The sequence below is a fragment of the Strix uralensis genome, chromosome 4 (genome assembly GCF_047716275.1).
Source record: "Strix uralensis isolate ZFMK-TIS-50842 chromosome 4, bStrUra1, whole genome shotgun sequence".
Classification (NCBI taxonomy): Eukaryota; Metazoa; Chordata; class Aves; order Strigiformes; family Strigidae; genus Strix; species Strix uralensis.
Genome location: NC_133975.1, coordinates 36,669,106 through 36,694,298, shown reverse-complemented (window position 1 = coordinate 36,694,298; position 25,193 = coordinate 36,669,106). Strand labels below are relative to the sequence as shown.

The 25,193-nt window shown below is 41.3% G+C and overlaps 2 protein-coding genes across 4 annotated transcripts in view; one reads left to right on the top strand and one right to left on the bottom strand.

Annotated features, from left to right (window-relative positions):
* Positions 1-5,938: 5,938 nt before the first annotated feature.
* Positions 5,939-8,797, top strand: SLC25A4 (solute carrier family 25 member 4). The gene is made up of 4 exons (XM_074866389.1): positions 5,939-6,127; positions 6,423-6,909; positions 7,464-7,604; positions 7,956-8,797. Exons 1-4 carry the CDS (start codon positions 6,017-6,019, stop codon positions 8,111-8,113), a joined length of 897 nt encoding a protein of 298 aa, XP_074722490.1. The 5' UTR covers positions 5,939-6,016; the 3' UTR covers positions 8,114-8,797.
* A 4,303-nt stretch (positions 8,798-13,100) lies between these two features.
* The window catches only part of CFAP97 (cilia and flagella associated protein 97), a 35,660-nt gene continuing 23,567 nt past the window's right edge, over positions 13,101-25,193 (bottom strand). For all 3 annotated transcript variants that reach the window (XM_074866385.1, XM_074866386.1, XM_074866387.1), the window contains exons 4-6: positions 24,798-25,060; positions 15,718-15,868; positions 13,101-15,003 (exon numbers count right to left, since the gene is read on the bottom strand). In XM_074866385.1, coding sequence (XP_074722486.1) covers positions 14,876-15,003; positions 15,718-15,868; positions 24,798-25,060 — 542 coding nt within the window. In that variant the 3' untranslated portion in view covers positions 13,101-14,875. The remainder of the gene's footprint in view (positions 15,004-15,717; positions 15,869-24,797; positions 25,061-25,193) is intronic.

Sequence of the window (25,193 nt, the reverse complement as noted above, 5' to 3'; positions counted from 1 at the left end):
ACAGGTAATCCTTAACACAGTAGAAGTAATTTAGTCAACACATGTACTTTCATTTCTACTTCAGTCAGAATAGAATAGAAATAGAATAGAAATAGAATAGAAATAGGAATAGAATAGAAACAGGGAATAGAATAGAATAGAATAGAATAGAATAGAATAGAATAGAATAGAATAGAATAGAATAGAATAGAATAGAATAGAATAGAATAGAATAGAATAGAATAGAATAGAATAGGTTGGGTTGGAAGGGACCTTAAAGACCATCTAGTTCCAACCCCCCTGCCTTGGGCAGGGACACCTTTCACTAGACCAGGTTGCTCAAAGCCCCATCCAACCCGGCCTTGAACACTTCCAGGGAGGGAGCAACAGCTTCTCTGGGCAACCTGTGCCAGTGTCTCACCACCCTCACAGTAAAGAATTTCTTCCTCCTATCTAATCTAAATCTGCCCTCTTTCAGTTTAAAACTGTTACCCTTTGTCCTATCCCTACACTCCCTCATAAAGAGTCCCTCCCCATCTTTCCTGTAGGCCCCCTTTAAGTACTGGAAGTCTGCTATAAGGTCTCCCTGGAGCATTCTCTTCTCCAGGCTGAACAACCCCAACTCTCTCAGCCTGTCCTCATAGGGGAGGTGCTCCAGCCCCCTGATCAACCTTGTGGCCCTCCTCTGGACTTGCTCCAACAGGTCCATGTCCTGCTTATGTTGGGGGCCCCAGAGCTGGACACAGTACTGCAGGTTGGGTCTCACGAGAACGGAGTAGAGGGGGAGAATCACCTCCCTCGACCTGCTACTCACACTTCTCTTGATGAAGCCCAGGATGCAGTTGGCTTTCTGGGCTGCGAGCACACACTGCTGTCTCATAGTCAGTTTTCCATCCACTACTACCCCCAAGTCCTTCTCCACAGGGCTGCTCTCAATCCACTCATTGCCCAGCCTATATCTGTGCTTGAGACTGCCTCGATCCATGTTCAGGACCTTGCACTTGGCCTTGTTGAACTTCATGAGGTTTGCATGGACCCACCTCTCAAGCCTGTCCAGGCCCCTTCCTTCCAGCGTGTGTCGACCGCACCACATAGCTTGGTGTCGCTGGCAAACTTGCTGAGGGTGCACTCCATCCCACTGTCCATGTCGCCAACTAAGATGTTAAACAGCCCTGGTCCCAACACTGACCCCTGAGGAACATCACTCGTCATTGCCCTCCACTTGGACATCGAGCCGTTGACCGCAACTCTTTGAGTGTGACTGTCCAGCCAATTCCTTATTTACTGAGTGGTCCATCCACCAAATCCATGTCTCTCCTATTTAGAGACAAGGATGTCGTGTGGGACAGTGTCAAATACTTTGCACAAGTCCAGGTAGATGACATCAGTTGCTCTTCCCTTATCCACCAATGCTGTAACCCTGTCATAAAAGGCCACCAAATTTGTCGGGCATGACTTGCCCTTAGTGAAGCCATGTTGGTTGCCACCAATCACCTCCTTATTTTCCATGTGCCCTAGCACAGTTTCCAGGAGGATCCGCTCCATGATCTTGCTGGGCACAGAGGTGAAACTGAGTGGCCTGTAGTTTCCCGGGTCTTCCTTTTTCCCCTTTTTAAAAATGGGGTTATGTTTTCCCTTTTCCAGTCAGTGGGAACTTCACCAGATTGCCACGACTTCTCAAATAGTGGTTCAGCCACTTCATCCACCAGTTCCCTCAGGACCTGTGGATGCATCTCATCAGGTCCCATGGACTTGTGCACCTTCAGGTTCCTTCGATGGTCTCGAACCTGATCTTCTCCTACAACGGGTGGATCTTCATTCTCCCAGCCCCTGACTTTGCCTTCTGCCTCTTGGGGTGTCTGGTTGGAGCACTTGCTGGTGAAGACTGAGGCAAAAAAGTTGTTGAGTACCTCAGCCTTCTCCATATCCTGGGTAACCAGGATATGGTTTCCTTTGAAACTTCAACTCCACCATTTCATGGTCACTGCAGACAAGGCTGCCCTTGCACTTCACGTTCCCCACCAGCTCCTCCTTGTTGGTGAGAACAAGGTTCAGCACAGCACCTCTCCTCGTTGGCTCCTCTGTCACTTGGAGAGGAAGTTATCAATGCATTCCAGGAACCTCCTGAATTGCCTATGTCCTGCTGTGTTGTTCCTCCATCATATATCGGGGTGGCTGAAGTCCCCCATGAGCACCAGGGCTTGTGAACGTAAGGCTGCTCCTATCTGTCTATAGAGGGCCTCATGGGAATGTCAAAAGTATAACATCACTGGCCACACACTTGCATGAAGAAGAAATCAGCCAATGGAGATTAAAAAGACCTTGTGCTTCTTTCTATCCATTCACACAGATAATGCTTTGATCCAAGCTTTCATCACTTTAGATACAACATTTATTTTTTTCTGGTCTGAAAAATGCTGTCTTACAATCCTATTACACATTTAGACCATGGTGCATAGACTTAACCCACCACCTTTTCCATATTATTGCTATGTTTGTGTCTTTCCACTGACTAATGGTTCTCCATCACATCAAGTATGAGCAATCCTTGTTTATTCTTACAGCCCTGCACGGCCTAGTGTGAAAATGCTGGCTCATGCCTACAGCCAGATCAATCAGACCATGAAAGTACTCTTCATTGCTTACATTTTCGAACTGTCACTTTTTTGCCTTCTCCCATGCTTTTCCTCTTACTTAGGAGGAACTGGCCACAAACATAAACCAATCTTATACAGTGAGAATTTACTACAACCCTACAAATCTTTCATGAAAAAAAAACCAACAACAAACAAATGTATTTCTTCTTGGCATCTTGCCAATACACTATATACCATCACTGTCTATGCTGGGGGTCAGGATGGTCTGACTGATTCCTTGCGCTCCCCCTTGTGTTTGCTGTCAGACTCAGACTGCTGACTTTTGAGAAAAAGCTTTTTTTATTGTGTGTCTGGCCTAGCCTCAACACTAGGGTTCCCAGTGTCTTGCAAATGCAAATAAACAAGGGTACACAATACTTTGTAAAAGTTGATCTCCTGTAGTTTCAAGCTGGCTATTCACACATCAAAGCACAATGCAGTTAGTCACTAATCTCTTGTGAAAATGTAGATCTAGATTATTATTTTTAGCTCCAAATCTTTAGGAACAAATTCCAGTGTCTTTATGCTATGTTAGCAGTACAGAGCACCCACAAACTCAGCCTAGAGAGCCAGCTAATCCTTCCCAAGCTGCAAACATCCAAGGAAGATGAGGCTTAACACCTGGCTTTCAATAATTCAGAAAGGAAAGCCTGCATTTTTCAAAACTGTTTTAATAATTTCTCCATGAAAGTAACAGCAACTCTTCTGAATATAGAACACCAACCACCAACTAACTGTATGAAAAGCCAAAGTTCCTTTCACTTTTTTTTAATGGCATTTCCAGCTAGAGGAAATGCTTATGCTCAAATTTGGTGGTACTGGTGGAGTTAGCAACAAATTTGTTATGGGATACATTTGAACTCCTACAGCAAGTAGCATAAAAAGCCTCACTGTTATACATAGGAAAGATCAAAACAGGCATTTGGAGCAAAAATCAAACAAATGAAGAATAACTCTCAGAGTAGCAGAAACATGTCCAGCCCTGCTTTTGTTAAAACTGTTTGGAAGCCGAGTATCTCCTCGAAATAGACATCTGGGCTCAGGGAAGGGAGAGCAGAAGCAGAAAAAGTGACTATTCACTTTCTATGCACTTCTTTCTTCAAATACTGACAGTCATGGGTAAATAGTGCTACAGAAACATCTATTAAACGAAAGAGCCTCTGTGGAATGGGATGATGATGCACAACAATAACTTCAAAAACTAACTGTAATTCTTATGATAAAGACTTTATTAAAAAGTCATTTTAAAAAAGCAAATTAAATGGGCTAAAAAATGTCATTTAAAAAAAAGGCAATTTAAAAGAGCTAAACCAAAGATGGTGGGGGAGGGGCAGGCAAAAGACCCTTTCAGGCTAGACCCCCCCCACCCCAGTCTCACTCCAGGCCCCTCACTTCCCTCTCCCCCCAGCAGCATCCCACTGCCTCTCTCAGCATACACCAGTCAGCAGGGCACTGGCTGACACCTGAGTGCACACACTGAGAAGACCTTATCAGTCTGCATGGTCGGGCAGCAGCTGTGAGCATCACAATCCCATGGGTCTGTGTGAAACCAGCAGTAGAAGGCCTGAGACATTAAAGGGATATTTACTTTCCTGTGAAAAGAGGAGACACCAGACCTGGTGAGTGAAGTATGAGGAAGAAAAAGGAAAGGTCAAGGGTACCAGGCAGCTACACACATTAAACAATACTTCCCTCAACTCACAATCTAATTGTAGGGATCCCTTATGCTTCGTGCTTGCATCTGCTTTTGGTCCTTGCTCGGGGAAAAGGTGTCTTCGGGGGGGCTCTCTCCCCCTTTCTTAAAAGCTGGGGAAAGGCTCCATCTGCTCAGGATGGTCAAGGTGCAAAGGGTGTTCCTGGAAGTTAAAGCTGTCGTCCGCTTCCCAGAGCTGAGATTCATGAGAAGAGACCTCTACCTCAACAGACCTAAGAGTGGCACAGGGCAAGAGAGACAGGGGATCAAATTTACAGTCTCATTGACTCGTGCTAACAAACACGTCAGTGAGAAGAGATTTGCTGTCCTGAAGAGAACGTCTCTTCATGGAACGGCCAATCTTTTAGCACCTACATTAAGATGAATCTTATTTCCACTATTGATACCATATTACCAAATCAAAGCAGACCCCATTACCCTATGTACACCCTCAGTATAACATTGTCCTAGGGGCACATCTTAATGCCTTTTTAAGGCAAACTCCTAGGTGTGCATCTACAACTCGCTGCATTGGCTTTCATGAAACTATTCCACGTGACAAAATCACCCATCAGTGAATCGTAAGCTCTCACTTTCTCATGGGGGTCAGTCATAACAGATGAGAAACAGGGAACTAGTAAGGGAGCCATGTAATCCTCATTTGAGACTTGAACATTTCCCTAATAACCAGACACTGAATGAAGGCAGGGTTCCACTACAGCCTTTACTCTTCTTTCACATCTGGTGCAAGTCAAGCAACTTAAGTGTGCCTGGGCACGTGCTTCCCAGAGTCCCTTCCCCTCCCTCCCTCCTTCAGAGGGAACTGACTGCAACTCTTGTGAGGGTCTGACATTGCAGGGTTGAAATGAGGGTACAATGCAGGAAGGCATCCTGTCTCCTCTTTGGGAAAGACAGGTCCTGGACCATGCCAGGATATTTAAAGGTCTCAACGCCTGCAAGCTCACAGATTCTATCACACGTGAAGCAGCTCTCTTTGTCCTTGACTCAGAGAGGTCTAGCTCACGAACCATGAGCACCATGCACCATTGCACCACCTTCCAGGTTGACTATGCATCCCCAGTGACCTTTGCTGTAGGGCATGACATCCACACCAGGGTGCCTGCCCAGCATCCACATCCCCCTCACCCTTCACGATGTGAATCCACGCACACGAAGCCAAGGCTTAAAGCACTCTGACTTCTCTGAGTTGACTTTGGTCAACAAGTTGACCTGCCGCTGCATCCAGACCTCTCTGGACAAGCTTTCGGCCCCCAGCACCAGCCTCCAGCTTGCACAAAACAGTTAACGCTGCCTGAGGTACTCCTGCCAGCTTCCTTAGTCCCCTCCTGTGCCTCCCGGGAGCTATTAATACAACAGGCACATGCTCTGACATAGCGTTCCCCGGCAGCGACCAGATAACTTTAATTTGCCCTTTAAACGCCCGGAGCCCAGTGGCCCTCGAGCTCCCTCCACACGCGAACATGGCGGCGCTGCCCCACGCCCCCGGGCGGGGGCGGGCTCGGGGGGGCCCCAGCCAATGTCTGCGCCCCGGGGGGACACCTCCTCCTATCGCGAGAGGCCGCGGGGTATAAGAGGGGCGTCGCGAGGCCGGATGCCATTTGGCCGGCCGGGCGCGGGGGCGGCGGGGTGGGGCGGTGCGCGGCTCGTTGGCTGTCTCCGGGCAGGAGCTGTCAGACCGGCTCCCAGCATGGGTGACCAAGCGCTCAGCTTCCTCAAGGACTTTTTGGCCGGCGGGATCGCTGCCGCCATCTCTAAGACAGCTGTCGCCCCCATCGAGAGAGTGAAGTTGCTGCTGCAGGTGAGGGGGCGGCGGGGGCCGGGGGGCGGCGGCGACGGCGGGAGCCCGGCGGGGCCGCGCCACAGGTGGGTGCCGGCACGGCGGGCGCTGGCCGGCGTGACTAAATATGGGAAGAAGCTCGGCCGGCTCCGGTTACGCGGGAGCTGCCTGGGCCCTTCAGCACTGCCTCGGGACAGCGGGAGCCGGGCCAGGCGGCGGGGCAGGCCCCGTCCCTGCCCTTCAACGGGCCGCCGTGCGGGGTCACCCCTGCAGCGCCCCCCTCTCAGCCTTCCCACCCCTCCTTGTCCCCGTACAGGTCCAGCATGCCAGCAAACAGATCACGGCGGAGAAACAGTACAAGGGCATCATCGACTGCATAGTCCGCATCCCCAAGGAGCAAGGCATCATCTCCTTCTGGAGAGGCAACCTGGCCAACGTCATCCGATACTTCCCCACCCAGGCCCTCAACTTCGCCTTCAAGGACAAGTACAAGCAGATCTTCCTGGGGGGAGTGGACAGGCACAAGCAGTTCTGGCGCTACTTCGCGGGGAACCTGGCGTCCGGGGGTGCCGCAGGAGCCACCTCCCTCTGCTTCGTCTACCCGCTGGATTTTGCCAGGACCCGGCTGGCGGCTGATGTGGGCAAAGGAGCCACTGAGAGGGAGTTCACTGGGCTGGGCGACTGCATCGTCAAGATCTTCAAGTCTGATGGCTTGAAGGGCCTGTACCAAGGATTCAGCGTGTCTGTCCAGGGCATCATCATCTACAGAGCAGCCTATTTTGGGGTTTATGACACGGCCAAGGGTAAGAAGTGCATGGAGAAGTGACTGCAAGGGAAGATCCATCTGGCAAAGGCACTCTAGGGCATTGGGCAGTACAAGGACAAGCAGGGCTTGGCTCAGCCCCAGTTCAGGCTGCTAGTGCTAGAATATGCAAGGTGTTTCTGAAATGCATTCCTGCCTCCCTTAACTTGCTGCTCTGAACAGAAGCCTTGGGTTTGCGGCTTTTTTGGACACTCTGCAGTTTCTTTCTGTCTTAAGGCTTGTACAGATGGGCTTGTAGGGTAGCTTGTTACTCATTGCAACTCATGACCCAAGCCTGGGAAGGTTCTGCAGGAGAGACCTTGAGGTCAGGGAGCATGAGGAGGGCTTAGATCCCCAAATCCAACAGTCCTATAAAGTTATTTCACTTGTAGTACCTGTTAATACTCAAATACGGATGAAGGGAGAAGTTGCAGTCTTGATTGCGTTGACTTGAGTGATTCCTAGAATCAGTGTGTGATTGTTTCTTCCACAGCCATCTTTCTCACAACCCTTTTTCCCTCTGTACTGACTCTACTCATTTGTTCTTGATGACAGGTATGTTGCCTGATCCAAAGAATGTGCATATCGTAGTGAGCTGGATGATTGCCCAGACTGTCACTGCAGTAGCAGGGCTGGTTTCTTACCCTTTTGATACTGTGCGACGTAGGATGATGATGCAGTCTGGACGAAAGGGAGGTAAGAATAAGTGCTCCTATAGTGTTGTGGCAGCAAAAAGTATCTCTTCATCAAGACATGATGGGAGATGTTGGGTATTTTTTCTTATGAATAATTACCTTCTTATTGGAATCCTTAAAGAAAAACCTGAGGGAAACACATTGCTGGTTATTTGTGATCCTTACTTAAAAGGCTGAGAATTGTTTTGTTGCGATTTCCATGTGGAAAATTAAAATTACTTTTCATGAGTCGATTACTTAATTTTAAATTCTTGGCTACACTTTGCTTATTCCTTGTTGCTTTAAATACATGAAAGTTGAAAGACTTGCTGTATAACTTCAGGCCTTCTGACCTTTATGTCTGTTTCCACAGCTGATATTATGTACAAGGGCACAATTGATTGCTGGAAGAAGATAGCCAAAGATGAAGGATCCAAAGCGTTCTTCAAAGGTGCCTGGTCGAATGTGTTGAGAGGCATGGGCGGAGCTTTTGTATTAGTACTTTATGATGAAATCAAGAAATATGTCTAAAACTTAACACCACAATGTAGTTCAATTGTTCTCAATCAACTTTTTTAAAAAATATGCTATTGTGATGTAATGGACAACAAAATATTTCCTAGGGAAACAGAGTAAAATTTATGAGTAACATATCTGGTTGAGATGAGGATGCATTCATTTAAAAGTTGTCTACTACATCAGTTACATTTTGTATGAAAATTCCTCCAACATTTGTATTGGAACCTGTGTATATATTATACTTCAAATTTCAGGTAATACATTTTGTCTAGAGCCAAGACTTAGGCAGTCTATACCTATTATAAAATCTAATACTGTGAACTCTTAATAGAATGAGGTACAATAGGTATTTCTAAGTGATGTCTCTAGCTACCCAACAGTGTGACATTTATAACATGAATTAAAATCATGTTTTCTTCTAAAGCTGTATTTTTAATATGATATTAAGTGGAAAGCATGTATGACAATGTAAATTATACTAAAGCACCAGGCTGAGTTTCTAACTGCAGCCTCTTCACTGACACATCTTACAATCATATGGTTGAAACCATAATCTGATTTTTCAAATGTACTTTGTAGAATATGGAAATACAGTGTTTCAGAAATTCCCTATATCTTCACAAAGCAAAAAGTTGTCTGCTCTAATGTTCAATTGAACTAAAATGGAAATCATGAAATAAATTAATATATTAATGACTTTTTCCTGTTGTTTTCAGTGCACTGAACACATTACAAGTACATGTCCTTTAAGGTGATCTGCTAATCAGCATGATCTTAGTGATTGTCTGGTACTGCCTAAGCCTCGAGTTTTTTTTTCAACAGACCTTTGTTATTCTACAATAACAAAGTGGATTCAGCTTGAGGGTACTACAGCTAGTTGTCTTACAGATAAACCACCATTTGCTCTTCCCTGCTTTGATAATTCTTCCATGTCTTCATTTGATAGGGAAGTCATTGCTGCTTATTTTACCTGAAAATGTATTCTAGAATGGAATGCTTCTGAGTATTTTAATAACTATACTTCCAACTACACCATTATTAACAACTTGAACTATTAATTACCAGTGAGGTCAGAACATGATCAATACTTTAGATGCTTCATGGTTGGGAACTCAGTGAAAAATAGGCTCTAATTAGGCAAAGGAGGGAAAGTGAGTTGTGTCTATTTCAGTGGTTCAGGTAGACTACACATGAACAAATGTTTGCTATATAACCACCTAGGAAAAGGGGTAGGACTAAGCAAGTAATACTCAAATAAGCTTTTATTACATGTGCATCTTTTACTACTTTATATGTATGGCTTCCAATTATTCCTTTCCTATATTTGAAATTAATTTATTGTCAGATGCAGGTAGTCCTAGTTCTGTCACTTAGCATGATGGGCTGTGTCTGCTACAGATTCAGACCAGCAGGTGCAAGCTACTAAAACAGTATCTAGAAGCAGCATCTAGCCACCTGAAGAACTGAAGCATTTGGGGAAAAAAAATGGTCCAGAAATTATCAACAGTCTATTTTTAAATTACCTAAATTTATTTATTTTGTCTGATGATAGTGTCTCTTCAATCTGGCCTGATCATTTCATCTCCTTTCTTTCACAGTCACTGTCTTAAACATGCTTTTTTAGATACCAGTCTGTTTTCTTCCCAGTAGTAAATAATGAGGGTTGCAACCTATTGAAGCATAAGTTTGAAAAACAGTAGAAAGATTTTCTTCACAAAGTGCTTATTATTGCAGTAGTCTTTGTTAGAAGTTTTACCTGCCTGCTTCTCCCCTTCCTTTTCTCCTTCTTCCACACATTAATGGTTCCTTATGAGAAGCCTGCTAACATACTGCAACTGTTCATTTCATATTTACCTCACTGACAAGGTTGCATATGGCATTTGAATGTTTTAGAGAAGATCTGAGTTTGCTACAAAGATACCAGAGACAATGACAGATTGCAGTATGCAGAGGGACCAAACCTTAGGGGGAAGTGTTACGTATGAATGAGCAACAAGAGAATTAAGAGGAAGCAAAAGAAACTTCAGATGAGCATAAAGGAAAGGAAAAAAAAAAAAGGCAAAACAAAGGAGGAGTAAAGGCTATTAAAAAGGAGAACAAGTAGTATCAATGCAGGAAAATTCCACTGGGGGAAGAGACAATACGTGAAATAATACATACAGAAAACACTGACAGGTAGATGACTCCTTACTTCTGCCTGAATGCTTATGCACATGCAGAGCCTGTGGCAGATTCCAGGCAGTACTCTCCATAAAGATACTCAGGGTCAGAGTTCAAAACTGTCAATGAAATAACCATTCACCTGAAAGCAGCTCTGCACTGAGTCCCTCACACTCAGTGAACACTTGCTGAAAGTGTAACCTAATCTCCAGCTATCAGCTCTGCAAAGTTGAAAAACAGAAGACTTCGCAGATAGTCTCTAATTGCTACTTGAACTCCAGTTGTCACAGACAATTGATAGCACTGCTCCAATCCTTTCGCACCTTTGCAATAGTCACAAACCATGCAGGCAAAAACCTGCTCAAAACTATTATTCCCTTACATCTCACACTTGAACACTGGGAAACCTGCTCTGAATAGCCTGGTAATACAACCTGCTAATATAAAGAGACAAAGCTCACCTGCCATCTAGCATATACTGTACTACCCAGCTCTGAAAGGACACTACCTGGGGAGGGAACTGAGGTGTACTCATCTTTTGGATGAGATGAAGTTAGGAAATTCAGGCGAGTCTGACAGATAAATCTGTCTTTGAAGAGCATAACCTACTGCAGAGAGTGGGAGGGGGAGCATCTATGGCAGCAGATGGAGCTTTCCCTGCCTTTCTGAAGGTGATAGCCTCCACTCTTTGCCCTACATTCATCATGGAAGGAGCAGACATCTGTTCTTTAAAAGCCACAGGGAAGAGTTTAAGACATGGTGAGAAGCACAGCAGAAGGGAAAAACCTTGCTAAATTGTCCAAAATCCATCTGCAGGAATGCCACAGTTTAAGGATTACTGGATAATCTCAGCTGGAGATGGAGAGTACCGGTAACCAACCTAGGAGGTCAGGGAAAGAAGCATCATGCCCCAGGTGGCAAAACTCAAGTCACCTGCGTTCCCCCTGTGAAGGCCCTCTCGCTTTAAACCAGCAAAATTTCTCAATAGCAAGTTCTAGTCCTAAGAGCCACTGTGTGGAGAGAACTGAGACCTGCCATTTTTGTTCCAAGCTCTGTCCACATAATACAGTGGAGAGGACTGATTTTTGTACACAATCAGAGCCTGGAATAAAAATCATGGAGAACAGCATTTTAGGACTCTGCAGTGAATAACATAGGTAGTCCTGGAACCAGAAGTGACAGCTACAAGGATCAATGTTACCAAATCCTATCTCACCTTGGCCAGGAGACATACAGCAGCTTTCTTGACCAAGGTATTAGAACCATGCATCCTGAAGGCAAACCAGCATTAGCAATCCCTGCTGGTATCTGAAAGAATATGACCTCAACATAATTTCAGTCCTGGAAGAAGGCTCCAGATGCAGCTCTTATTTCTATGTTTCTCATTCATCAGGTAGAAATGACGTGGTTCATCCGCTATTTTGCTCAAGACTTTGAGCAGGTAAACACCACAAAGATTGCACCTGATGCTCAGTGTACCTGGCTCATAAGATATACCACTTCGATGCTCAAGAAGCCTTCCCCTCTCCCGCCATTTTCTTGTTGATATATCACAATAATTATTGCCTGCATATGATGATCATGACCATGCAGCTAGGCAGCTTGATGCAAGTGACCTCACTGCCCTCATCTAGACCACACTGATGTGCAGACCCAAGGGAAAAGCACAAGCTCTCACTTACCAGAGGACTCACTGAGGTACCGAGGTTGGGAAAACAGGAGCTTATTTTTATCTATTGACCATGAATAACAAGAAAAAGAACTGGGGTAAAAGTGTTACTGGTTACCTGTTAGAAGGAAGCATCTCAGGCTTTTTACAGGGGTTTATTCTGAAACTCATTAGATGACAATCAGGAAAATACAGTCCAGTGTGAAGTCTACATATATCACAGAAGCCACATAAATCCAGCCAGCCATTTGATTTAGGACAATCAGACAAACCCCCATCTGAGTGGCAGGATGACAGCAAAGATGCCTCAGGATCTTTAGTAAAGACTGCAAGCAATGTGGCACAGGGGAAAGCCTATACATTCCATATGAAGAACGGCCTTGTGTGATTCTTCCAAATTAGCTTGAGTCTCTTAGCTTTGCTGGGATCAAAACTGAGCTCTAAAGGATTCAGTGGTCTGCTTGGAAAACTGCCCTTCAGATGTCACCTATCCAGACAGGGATACATCATCACTCCCTGCTCTTCTCAGTCAGTGATCTGAGCTAGGGCCTTCTTTAAGACCTTCAGTATTGTAAAAAGACTACACAGCAGAACCCTATCCTGGAAGAAACGGAGCCCACAATGAGGCAGGGACACTTCCAGAGCAAAAACATGACAGAGGCATCGCAGGCCATTGCTCACAGTAGTAAGATCAACACACCAGTGCTGTCATCCAAACTGGCAATCCTGTCACTTCAGCAGGGAGACTGGCTCCTACCTGAAACCACGTGTCAAACCAGTGTGGCAGTTCACTGAAGGAGGAAGCAAAACAGCTTGCACTTTTCTTTCAAATAGATCTTCTGGAAGGGGTTAAAAAAAAAAAAAAGAAAAAAGTAGAAGTGAACATAAAGTGGCAGCTTACAAGAGAGACAGAAAACAAGTCTATTAGAAACAGGATTTTTTGTGATAAAAATCTTGATGAGATTATCTAACTTAATGAAGACCCTTCAATATGGCTTATTTTAAAAAACCCACACCAAAGTCACTAACAGGTCAAGTGTATCAATGAATAAACTGATTCTTTGCATTTTTCCTCCACTACGTGTAGTACAACACACTTCTCCCATGACTTCCTCTGCACTTTAATACCAATTATAAAATTCTGAAAGAAGCCACTGCAACGACAAACAATTCACGTTAAATATTTTATTTCTTATGATTTACAAAAATGACATACAAAATTGACAGTCTTTCATACCAAAGTTAAATAAAGTAAGATGAAGCGATTAAAAGTAAGCCATTTTGTGAATTCCTTCACAGAAAAAAATTATCATATGAACATTCAAATCTATTTAAACTGTGACCCTGATATTCACATTCAAGGACAAGAATCTTTAAATAGCGAATAATTTTAATTAGCACAATAGTACAAATAAATACAGCAGCACTATGCAAAAAATTCCTTACAATCCCCATCAATGAGAAATAATTGCAATAAAAATCTGTTTGCCGCAATGCTGCTTAAAGTTAGAAGTTCAAATATTGCTAAACAACTAAATTTGATCCGCAGGTCACCAGGTGCAGAAGCTCTGCCAAACTATCACACAGGACCAAGTAAAAAGTTTGTTACAATGCAGAATACCTGAAAGCCTAAGCCCTCATGCAAGCACGAGCAAAGAATAATAAACTTTCCTTTTCACAGGGCTAAGACCCAGCATTACTGAATACAGCTTTTTTTCTTTATGCATAATACAAAGAGATTTCCTGTATCTCTCCTGGGAAGAAGCTGAGGAAGCAAGCAGGGTTCCAGCAATATCCAGGGATAGTGGCATCACAATTTATGCTCTTCATAAGACTACAGTCCTACAAAATAAGCTCACTGTAAGTTTGCCTTTATGTATAGAAATAAAGCATACCACCTACTATTTGCAATCGCCAATTCCATTAAATTTTGCTCCCTTTGTAAATGGATGTTGCTACTGAAGCTTATCTGACACTACTGTAAATATTTGGTATGAACATGACATTAAAAAACAGGTTATGACGCATAACAAGATTTTAGTTTAATTTTTTTTAAATCCTAGAAGTCGCACTCAAAATCAGATGTTCCAAATTTCCTGCAGCTCAAGTTTATGTCTCCCCACCAAGAAGGGCAAGGATCTGCAAAAGCAGGGCCTTGAAATATTTCCCTTGCTTACTCTTCTCTAGCTTGAGAAGTAACTAAAACTTAAGACTTGTTTAGAGTGAATCTGAAACTGTTACTCACTTCAGTCTTTACTCTTTTTCAAATAGCATCAGATGTTTCTTTCCTACATAAAGGTCCCAATAGAACTTCCAAAATTGTTTTACATCTGGGAGAGACACAGCCTTGGGTACAAAACAAATGTTCAACACCTGGAGTGCAAGAGTGGCAGAACATCTTCTGCAGCCTCAGTATTCTAGGTAACCACACAGGAATACACAATCTGCTTTTCACCCCTTCATGCTACTGCAGAAAGAAGATTCTTTCAGTCATAAGAACCTGACCCACAAAGTTTAGAAGGTTTACCTAAAGCCAGGATGAAAAACAAGAACAATCTAGGAATTAAACATATGCTTTCGAGTTTAATGCAATATTTCAAAATATTATTAAAGATTTTCTTTACATCTTGCACCTGTAGTGCAGCAGTTCTGCCCTTCCATGTTACAGATACAAATCCCACTTATGATTTAAGAATAAAATAATAATTAGCAATTTCTATTTAACTTGTCCATTTAAATATCTCCTTCTCTTTCGTAAGTTCTTCCTGTCATGGAAAACACTGAAGTGAAAGTGTTCACTTAAAACCATTTTATAAGCAATTATATAATATGCAATGCATTTTAATCACTGAACAATGCAGAAGATATTTTTGCACATAGAATTTACAAAAGCACTAAAAATCGAAGTCTGAGGATCATCTCAGAATGCAAGGCAAAGAATGCACTTATAACCAAGCAGCACGAACATTACTGGGTTTAGGTCTCTGTAATGCCCCACTGGCTGAATCAGACACAGGTTTTTCGTTCCTCTGGCTCACTGTACTTGGTACATTGGATGCTCTTGAAGTGCCCCCTGTTAACACACACACAAAAAAGAATGAGCATGCTTATGCTTGGTACAACAGAAAACTTCACACTGTGTTAATACTGCAACACTCATTACCATAGTTTCCAGAAATAAACAAATCACACTAAGTTGAATACAAACCCAAAATGCTATGAGCTGTTTGTAAACCGTCAGGACAAAGAATTCAAGCCTATGCCATAGTGTTGTGGTTCTTTAACCCAACATGTATGGATCTATGGGGACACACGATCTACTTCCAAATGTTACACACACAATTTCTAAGAGAAACAAGGCTACTATCAGTAGATTTATATTTTCTGAATGACAGTTTGAACCTTCTTTGGGGATTTTGTGTTGGGCTTTCTTCTAGGTTTTGGGGTTTTTTTGTTTGTTTTTCCCTTTCTCTTTTCCTTTCAGTAAAGGGTACTGGCAAAACGAGAAATATTTCTTTACAAGAGGGATTTTTTGACCTTCTTGGAAAAGATGATTAATAAGATAATTTATTAGAAATTTAGGATGGTAAGTAAACAATTCATACAGTCACCATACTTTTGGTATGATTCAAAAAAATATAATGATTTCTGTGTGATAAATGATCAATCTAAGACAGAAAAAGGAACTTACTTGCTATTCTTAGCAGTAAGTGCTTCACAATTCTGAATTATAAAGAGATAAACACATGCAAAGAAATGCAAGAATCTTCAACTTCAAAGTACTTACTTGAAGGACTAAGCTGGCTGAAAGCAGATTTTCCTCTTCTTACAGATGGTGAAGAACTTAGGTAACTCATCTGGCGCTGATAGTCCATCAATTGTTCAGAACGCCTCATACCAGCTGTTGGTTTCACTGCTTCCAGTCTTTTCAGGAAAGCCTTAATATCAGAGAAAAATATCAAGAAAAAATGAACAAGAAGCTACAAAACAAACATTCACAAATTGATTTTTTATTGGAACTGAAAAAACCCCCCAAATTTTTAGCATTGCACTACACAAGCGCCTTCACTGGTGACCAGCATAGGCTGTTCTGCTCACATTCAACTCTTCTCTCAGTGTTATAGGGTGACACAAATAGTAACTATCCCTTACATATCATCAGTTCTATGTTGAGTACATCTCTAGTACCCCATAGTTCTCTGTACTTTATAACATCTTGAAACAACACATCTGTTTGGCAATAGGAAAGGTGGTGAGAGGATGAGCTGCGCTCTTCTAATCCTACCTTTGGTTACTCCTCTCTTCTAAATTTCCAGAAGGATAAGAAGTTGGGGTTTTTTTTAATCTTTGCTTTGCAAACACACTTACATCATTTTATATTGCCCTACAGGATCACCAGAGAGAATTACTGACCTCAGTTCTGTGAAAGTAATGTCAAAAGGAAAGCACAAACATCCACCAGACACTATTTGTTTTATCCATGATGTAGTTTTAAGAGATTCTAGTTGAAATTTTTGTTACAGACATCATTTCCTCTTGTTGAGATTAACCATGGCAATCATGCAGCAAGCATTAAATTAGAACAGCTACTTACATAGTATTTGTAAGACAGTTTCCTATTCTGCGTAACTACTTCTACGTGAAACAGGATTTATTGGATTAATAAATATCCCTTATGTAAAAAAAAAAAAAAAAAAAAACACCAAAAAAACCCCCAAACAACCTGATGGCAGGACAAATTTGAAAGTACCCAGCTACATACAACTTCCAATTAACAACTTCACATTTTTAATGTATTTCGCCTCCAGTGTTTGTCTCGCATAGATCTATACATTCCCTCCACTGACTAATTTCAATTCATTTGATGGACTACATTCAGCAAGGACACAACCATTGCTGATCAGAGTTATGACGTGCATCCTATCAATGAAAGACAATGCAGACTGGGATTACACGAGTCTCCAAAGTACTAAAAATACCTCTGTTAATAAGGATGTATTGTCTAGATGCACACTTCCATGGTAGAAGTCAAGAATCTGTCTCTATAGCCATTAAACTGCACTTTGTATGAAATGATCATTCTTCCCCACTCCCAATCAGGTACCGATTTTTTTTTTTTTTTAAGAACAAAAAAATTTACAGAAAGTGACTTAGGAAATTGTATAGTGTTCACAGGATGACAGTTGTCATTGTCTAGCTGTAATAGGAATCTACAAATTCTTGGTAGTTTATGCATGGGCACTGGAAACCTGCACAGAGTGCACAAGAGAGAAAGGACAAGTGATTTTGGCTCAGACTTAATATGTCACAAGTGTTTGCATCAAGTGCCAGTCAGTTCATCATCAAGTGGAAATACCGAAGTAAGCAAAAGTCAAAGGAAGGACTTCAGCTAGAAATAGCTCTTCACTAAAGCCAGTTGCAGAACATGAAATAGCAGACTTGTCTCTAAATGTTACATTCAACATTTTACTCACAACTTCGTCTGCATCTCCTAATTCAACTACATACATTTAGACTTGCAGAGACCACTTATTTACCTTCAATATTAAAAATAAAGCTCTCAATATATTCAGTTCAATTACAAATGTATCAGGTAAATTGCAGAAGTGACTTCCTTATGCAAGTCAAGCATGTTTCAAGCCTGCACTCCAACTCTACCAGCCTCGTAGAATTTGCACACCTTAACACTGCAGTAGTTTCAAGCTTGATTCTGAACATATTTATATATGCCTGCTTTATTCTAGTTTAATTACAGTTCTATGCTTTTGCTTTTATGCCCGTATTTTGACAAGTATCAATTCCCCATTACTAAAGCAAAAAGAGACACCTCTCAGTACTAAAACATTATTTTCTGAACAGTTTACACCGGACTTGATATGGCCCTGAGCTACTGGAAGAGCAGATACAGATTCTGTGGTGCAGAAGTGCTTCAAGAAAAGCTCTTCTAGAGAATGAGAGAATAGCACCCGTGGTTCCCTTGCCCTCTGCTGTGAGTTGTACCAAGAGGATGCTAATTTACAAGCTATTTGCAGTTGTGAATTTTGCAGTTTGGAGAACAGCCTGCCGGGTACAGAAATGAACTCATTAACACACTGAAATGGCAGTCCTGATGGACTAAATCTGTAACACAGAACTAATCCAATTCTTATGTTTTTATTACCAACCCTAAAATCTTGAGGTCCTTAACCAAGGAACTACCTTGTACAATGTTACAAGCACCTTGAACAGATGTTCTTTTTCAATTACACATATAAATTTACTAATTCTTTCATTATGTTCTCCTTTTGAGAAATGGACTGAAGAACACTGGCACTTTCCTTGTTCTTTTGAAGTGCTAAAACTCTGAAGCTTTAACCCTGCACCACTAAAGTAAATAGAAATTTAATCATTGATCTTAATGACCAAAGAATCAGATCACACAACATAATCCAGGTGTTTGGAACCAAACAGATGTTCCAAATCAGATTTAAGGAGTAAAAAAAAATGAGTAACAGACACCAATAGCAGGAATGTCATTAGTTGCTCTAATTGCATTGTAGCTCTGCAGAGCTTTTAATTCAAGCTCAAAACATATATAATATCATAACACTGATGACCTCCCAGCCTGAAAAAAGCTTCCCAAGGCTTCCATTTCCCTCATCTTCTTTTACTTTATTATAATTTTTTACAATAAAAGTAGAATATTAATATTAAAAAAAAGAAAAAAAAATCACAGAAGGTGTAGCTGCATGATTACCTTCTAGGAATAGGATAATCCTTTACAAACCTAGGCATCTAGACACAGATGAGTATCTATAAAGACACTAAAATACATATTGTCAGTGACAGAAGGAAACATCAGATTGCCAACAATGGGAGAACAAAGGAATCCGACACTGTATCAAAAGATTGGTGCTATATAAAGGGCCAAGATAAATGCTGCTAATTCAACTTTGGGCATATCAGGAGAACCCTATAGCTAATTCTAATACTCTCTGTCAGAAGAAGGAAAAGAAAAAAAAAAAATCAGTACAAAGTTTTCTGCAGCTATGTTGAAAAAGAACGAACAACACACTGAAAATGCAGCACTCCTAAACTGACTACAGAGAGAAGGTAAAAAATGTTACTTTCTCTTGTTTTACTTTGCTTTTTAAATGCATGAAGGCTTCGGTTTCACCTCCTTTGAATCCTAACCAGCTGACTAGTACGCCCCGACAGCTGTTCAATTTTATTTATATTATGCCTCCTCTAATGTCAGTGATGTTAGTGACCACACTGTCCCTTTGCAGAGTCCAGGTGGGGGAGGGTAAGTAGGTAACAGTGCATTCAAGGACAGCTTTCTGTTCTTATCAATACAGTATTTGTACTTCTCTTCAATTGTCAGTTGCATTAATTAGTTCTAACCTGACAAAGTCTAGATTTCAAAAAACTTATTGGAAGTTCTTCAATCTACAGAAAAGTCTATTAAACTGGACAGCTATCAAGTTTACTGGCTAGCGTCACCACAAAGAAAGTAGGCTAAGAGTACCAAAAAAAAAAAAGCAAAATTGAGCAGTGTGCAAAATAATCAACACTTTCCTCGAACCTGTCATTTAGTCAGTCTATTACAATTACCACAACAGTGTTCAGGAGTCTCAAGTCTGGGTCAGGAATCAGCAGACCACAAAAAAATCTGACCACAAAGAGCCTATGGTCTAAATACTATGATCACAGAATTGCACTATATTTGCACCATACTGTAGTATGTTTTAGCCAGGCACATCTGCATGCCAATCCCACATCCTGACAGCTTCTCCTGATGAGAGGGCCATGGAAACTCTTCCCCACCCCCTCCCCCCAGCACTTTGTAATCTCAGGAACTACCAACATTTGTCTTTAGTCTTGGCATACAATGGCTTTGAAGTAAGTGAAAATACCTTATAAAACCCTGAGTGCTTGAGTTTCTAAGGAGCCACCAACCCAACACTAATATTTCTGAGCTCCTAAGGTGACCCCAAAGACAACATTCTCTTTCACAACCGCACTCCCTAGACTTTTTCCTCCAGACTGAGACCAGTAAGGCCAAACAACCTTTCTACAACCCCAAAGTATGCAGCATCTGAGGCCTGATGCTCTCAGACTCTGCAGGTAGACCTTGGAGACAGGACAAAGGGAAGTTAAGAGAAAAAAGCAGTGCAGAATACATTGAGGGAGGAAGTACAAGGTGCCCAGGCACAACCCTGATAAACCATTGCCCTCCCCCTCCTGTTTCTTTCCATGCCTAGAAGTGATCTCCCTGGTTGTAGCATGACACAGATGGCAGGGCAGGTGCAGCGCAGCACACGACTGCAGGCTGTGGCTCAAGATAAGGTATATTCTTAGTATGTGGTGGCAGCCAGTTAGGGGGATGACCAGAGGCACTATCCTTCCCTTGCCCTCTTCTTCCCACCCAATTACCACAGCTCAACAGCACCATTAAATCAAGCAGACACAAATGAATATACATTCATTTATAGCAGTATACTACTTGCATTTCTAAAGGAGGTTCAGGTTTGCCAGCAAGACAAAGGCGGCCCAGACTGCAAGAGAAGTGAAACGGTTTTGCTGAAGGATCTTTGTGCTGGTAGAGGCCACAATGACTAGAGCAAGTGGTGGGGAGAAGCATGAATGGCATCTGCAGCACAGACAACTCAGGGAACCAAGTAGGTAAACAGAGAAAGACAGCCCTTGCAGAGAAATACAGTAAGTGATTTTTATTATTTGTGTGGGAGGGTGACTATACTGGAACTGGGATCAGAGTTGGATCTATTGGGGCTTAGGGTACACTTTAGGGAGTATGAGGTGGGGGAATGAACAACATGGAGTGTTATGTGCAGTGAGCCATAATAGCACGGGGTAGGAAGAATGCACAGGGATGTGTGGGAAGTCCAAATAACCACAGGAAAGGAGAACACCCTCATTCACATTGATCTAAGGTTTGAGAACTGCTGTCCCAGACCTGCTGAGATCTTCCAGTGTGAATTCAAAAGGGCATTTTTTCCCTAGGAACTTAGCTGAACACAGCAGCTCATATCTCAGAGATATGAATTAGTTCTAAGTTTAGATGAAGTGACTGAAGAATGGTGTGGTGGTTGTAAATCTGTATTTCAAGGTCCCCAAATACTTACCTGTATATACCAATATAGATTTTTGCATCACACAATAAACCATTAAAAGTTTAAATCATGTATAGTGTCCAGTCTATGAAGTTGAGTACCTTATTTATACTGGCAGAAATAATGATTAATATGTCAACAGACACACACACATATAAGCAGACAGGGGAAAAAAGTAACACATCAGTCACACTTATTTCCCTTTCCGCTGGAGAGGAGACAGGGTTGAGGTATCTTCAAAGACAAGAGTGGAATGTTTTCTGAATCAGCAGCATCCTCTATTGGCAAGAGATGCACTCTAGTCTTGCTAGCTCAGATAAGCAATCAAAAGCAGGTTGTTCCACTTATGAAAGCACACAGTCAAAAGCAGCAAGTACAAAATTCTGACATTAATTTTAACAGTGATTTATTTTGCTAATTGTGCGTTTTCCATAAATTGTCAATTACTATTTTATAACTACTGTTCTTCCAAACAATGCACCTTTGTATTCCATCACAGCTCTTTCTAGCAGAGTCTGTGGGAGCAACATATATGCCCTGTACCTCGCACTCTTTCACAAAGCCAGAGCACCAAACCACTTAGATTCCTCTCTAATTTCCTAATATTTTAATTACTTTCCCTGCATCACCTCTGATGCACCAGAAATCAAGCTGTCTTTCTGATAACCATAAATATAGGCATTACTCCAAGAATGTTCTAATGGAACAAGTGAAAGTTTTCCCTAGACAAGGTGTTAACCTCAGGACAAGAAATTATAAAAACTGTAAGCAAACAGGGGGAAAAAAAAATAAATCTCTGCATCAAAACTCTTTAACCTCCTGCATAGGCTTCTGTTGTAGATTTCTATTCTTGAATTATTTACAAAACCCTGCATCCTTCTCCAACAAACATTTCAAAGGTGTATCGAGTAGCATAGTATGCAGTATCTCAGGCCTTCCATAAAAAAAAATTCTTGTCAAGTAACAGAAGATTGATAAGGAAGTTCCATGGAATTCCAGCTCTTCAGTCTAGAAAGGTGAAGAAAACTCTTGACCAGAAGAAAATAACAAGCTCATAAAGCACATACTTTTAGCTACATAAAGCAAAAGAACCTCATCAATGGGCAGGGTAGGGCAGCTCTTTCATTTACAGTCTCTGAGAAAAATATGTCATACTTGTAAACCCAAAAGGTAGTGCTAGAAAAATCAATAAATATTACAACCATAATGCTTTGGGTGCACATACACTTCAAACAGAATAAAAAAGTATACAGAATTGCTCAAAAATGACAGTAATGTTAAACAAAACGTAAGAGCTGTACTGATGAATCACTCTTCCAAAAAGAAGAGCAGAGTGTATCATCCTGAGTTTAGGGAAAAGAATAAACTAAATGTTTTGAGAGTCATAAATATCATGATGTCATAACATAAATTCTAAGGAACGATTCTGATGTCAAACATCTTGCTGATGACAACAACTAAAGCATAAATGAATAAGTAAATGAAGGATATTATTTCTCAGACTACAAGCAACCACCATTAATCTCTAGCATGTATTAAAACAACAACGTGTGAAATGACTGTATGTGTTTAGGTTTGCTGAATTTTTGATCCAAAAGTTGCAAAGGCAAGACATTCTTAGACACAATGTTACAATATATCATAAGAGAAAAGGTTTGTGGCTTTGAGTAAACAGAAGTGTATTGTAAAATATCACATACATTAATTAACAGCAATCATCTATTGTTACGTAGTTGTAGTGCTAGGGCCTGAATAATAGGCCCCGAAACAAAGTTGACCTCTAGATGAACCTCACAACCAAACGATATCCATTATTAGTATCTGCTAATTAGTAAAATCTGTATTACCATTAGCGTTTATTAATTAGTATCTGATCATTAACGAAATATGTATGCTCACTAATGAAAGATGTAGCTTAGACAGTGAGGATGTAGTGAGGATGAAATGCTGCGAGAATGTATCCAACTTTCTTCGTTTAGCCTTGTTCAAGGCTGAGAACCCAAGTGTTTGGCCTTGTTAGAAACTCCCTTGGTTCTCCCCCCCGAGCCCTGGCCAGGCTTTGGGCGGAATCCAACAGAGAATGAAACCACATGTTTCCGCTCAAAACAAAGGTGCAAGTCATCCCGACTTGCTGATTTTTGGTATGTAAGGCTGGACCCTCTTGCTGCGACTTTGGATGCCTCACCTATGGATGGACACATCGCGTAGGAATTCCCACCTGCAGGGAAAGGCTCTCCAAATCCTCGCTGTAACAGGGGCTCCCCAGCCACGGTAGATCTGGATGTTGGTAACGTATGCAAGTGGCGATGTATCTTTCTTAATCACTATTCTCCCCATCGTGTAGGTGCATTACCTTGCTTATTCTTATTTTCTATAATTAACTATATGTAGTAATAATTAAGTGTACTATTCTGTATTTTTCTTATTGCTTATTTTCTGTATTACTTGGTTATAACCTTTAATTATTAACAGCAAAATAAGCCTACTCTTTTCACTCTGGTGTCTGAGTTTAATTGGCATCCTCGAACAGCAAAACAGTAGTACAGCATATTACTATTAGATCATGACTGTGATACAGCACTTCCTCCCCACAGCCTACGAACACACTATTATCAAGGTTCATGTGGAAGAGCAAATCCTGCTTTCAACGTTTAAAATAAACAAGAAACAACAAAAAAAAGCTCCCCACAACACATGAAGAAAGCCCTCCTACCAACCTAAAAACACCAAAGCCTAAAAACTTTTCTTCCCCAAACAATGAGCAGTATCACACATCTATAACAAGTATTTATGCCAAGTTCTTTCCGTGTGTGATGTTCTTTTGGTCAACCACAGTCTAGTGAAGCTGAGGATAAAGTTTCCTACTTCGAAAAGTTTTAACAATCTAGATGTCTGAAAACTGGAAGAACTAAAACCTAACAGATTTTCCCCAAACAGGTCAATCAGACTTTCTCCATGCTAAATCTATATCTCTGTCTATATAAAAGGAAATTGCAACCTACACTTACACAGAAGCAAAAAGTGAATTACTTCTGCTATAAAATAGTTAAAATATTTGGAAAATTTATCTCCTTTTCAAACACACTAATGAACAACTAGCAGATATGAAAATGTCATATGTACTACAATTCAATCACTAAAAATATCTTATTCAAACCAATATTTTTTTTTTCATTTGACAACTCTGCCAACATCCTTATGAGTCTGAATTTTTGTTTTCCACTAAAGTTACTGTGATTGTTATTACATTCAAATATTGTGACAAGCAGAGCACTACAAATATTGAGAGATGGATAGCTATAAAATGAGTCAAAAACCAAAACCGACATTCACATTGTATCCTCTGTATTTCAAATACAGTGGGTTTGATGCTATTATATTGATTCCTTTATTTTTGCAAGACTGTTCTTGAGAGACTAGTAATCATGATACATGAAGCAGGATGAATACTCAGACTGCTATCCAAAGTTATGAGCATGTTAACAATAATGGTTGTTCCTCTTAAATTGAAGGATACTAAAGCAGAGCAAACTCAAACTAAAATCTATTTTCATCTGAGAAAAGCATCATTTCCCCCATGCCCAAAACCACATGAACAATTATGCAAACAGCGTAGTAATGAAAATTCATTGCAGACTTACTGCAATAAAGCTCCGAGTGCTGCCTTATCAGTTTTGTAAGTATTTAACAGTAGGTCATCTGAATCAAATAGTCCTTCTCAATTTACTGATTCACATCAGTTCTCAAAACTTACCAGGTTTTCTCTTTCAATTCTTTGCTGCTCCTTTTGCCTGTTGAGGGCACTGTGGTACAATCTAGGAGGCGGTACAGCTGATTTCTTCAATGTGGTACTTCTTCTTGGCTTTGCAGACTGTCTGGACAGTTCTTTTAGCAACCTTTGGTTTTCCCGATCAATCTGTCTTACTTCTTCATTTGTGAAAGAATAATTTTTCCTTGTTCCTTTAGATGGCTGATCGATGGTTAGTTTTTGTTCTTTTTTCTCCAACTGTAGGAAAGCTTTAAAATGGCAAAAAAGTAAAATACTGAGATTAAAAAAAACAAACCAAATACAAATATTGCATTCTATGATTAGCATCTATTTACAGACCTGAAAAAACAAAGTACGTTTCACCTCCCCCCATCTGAATTC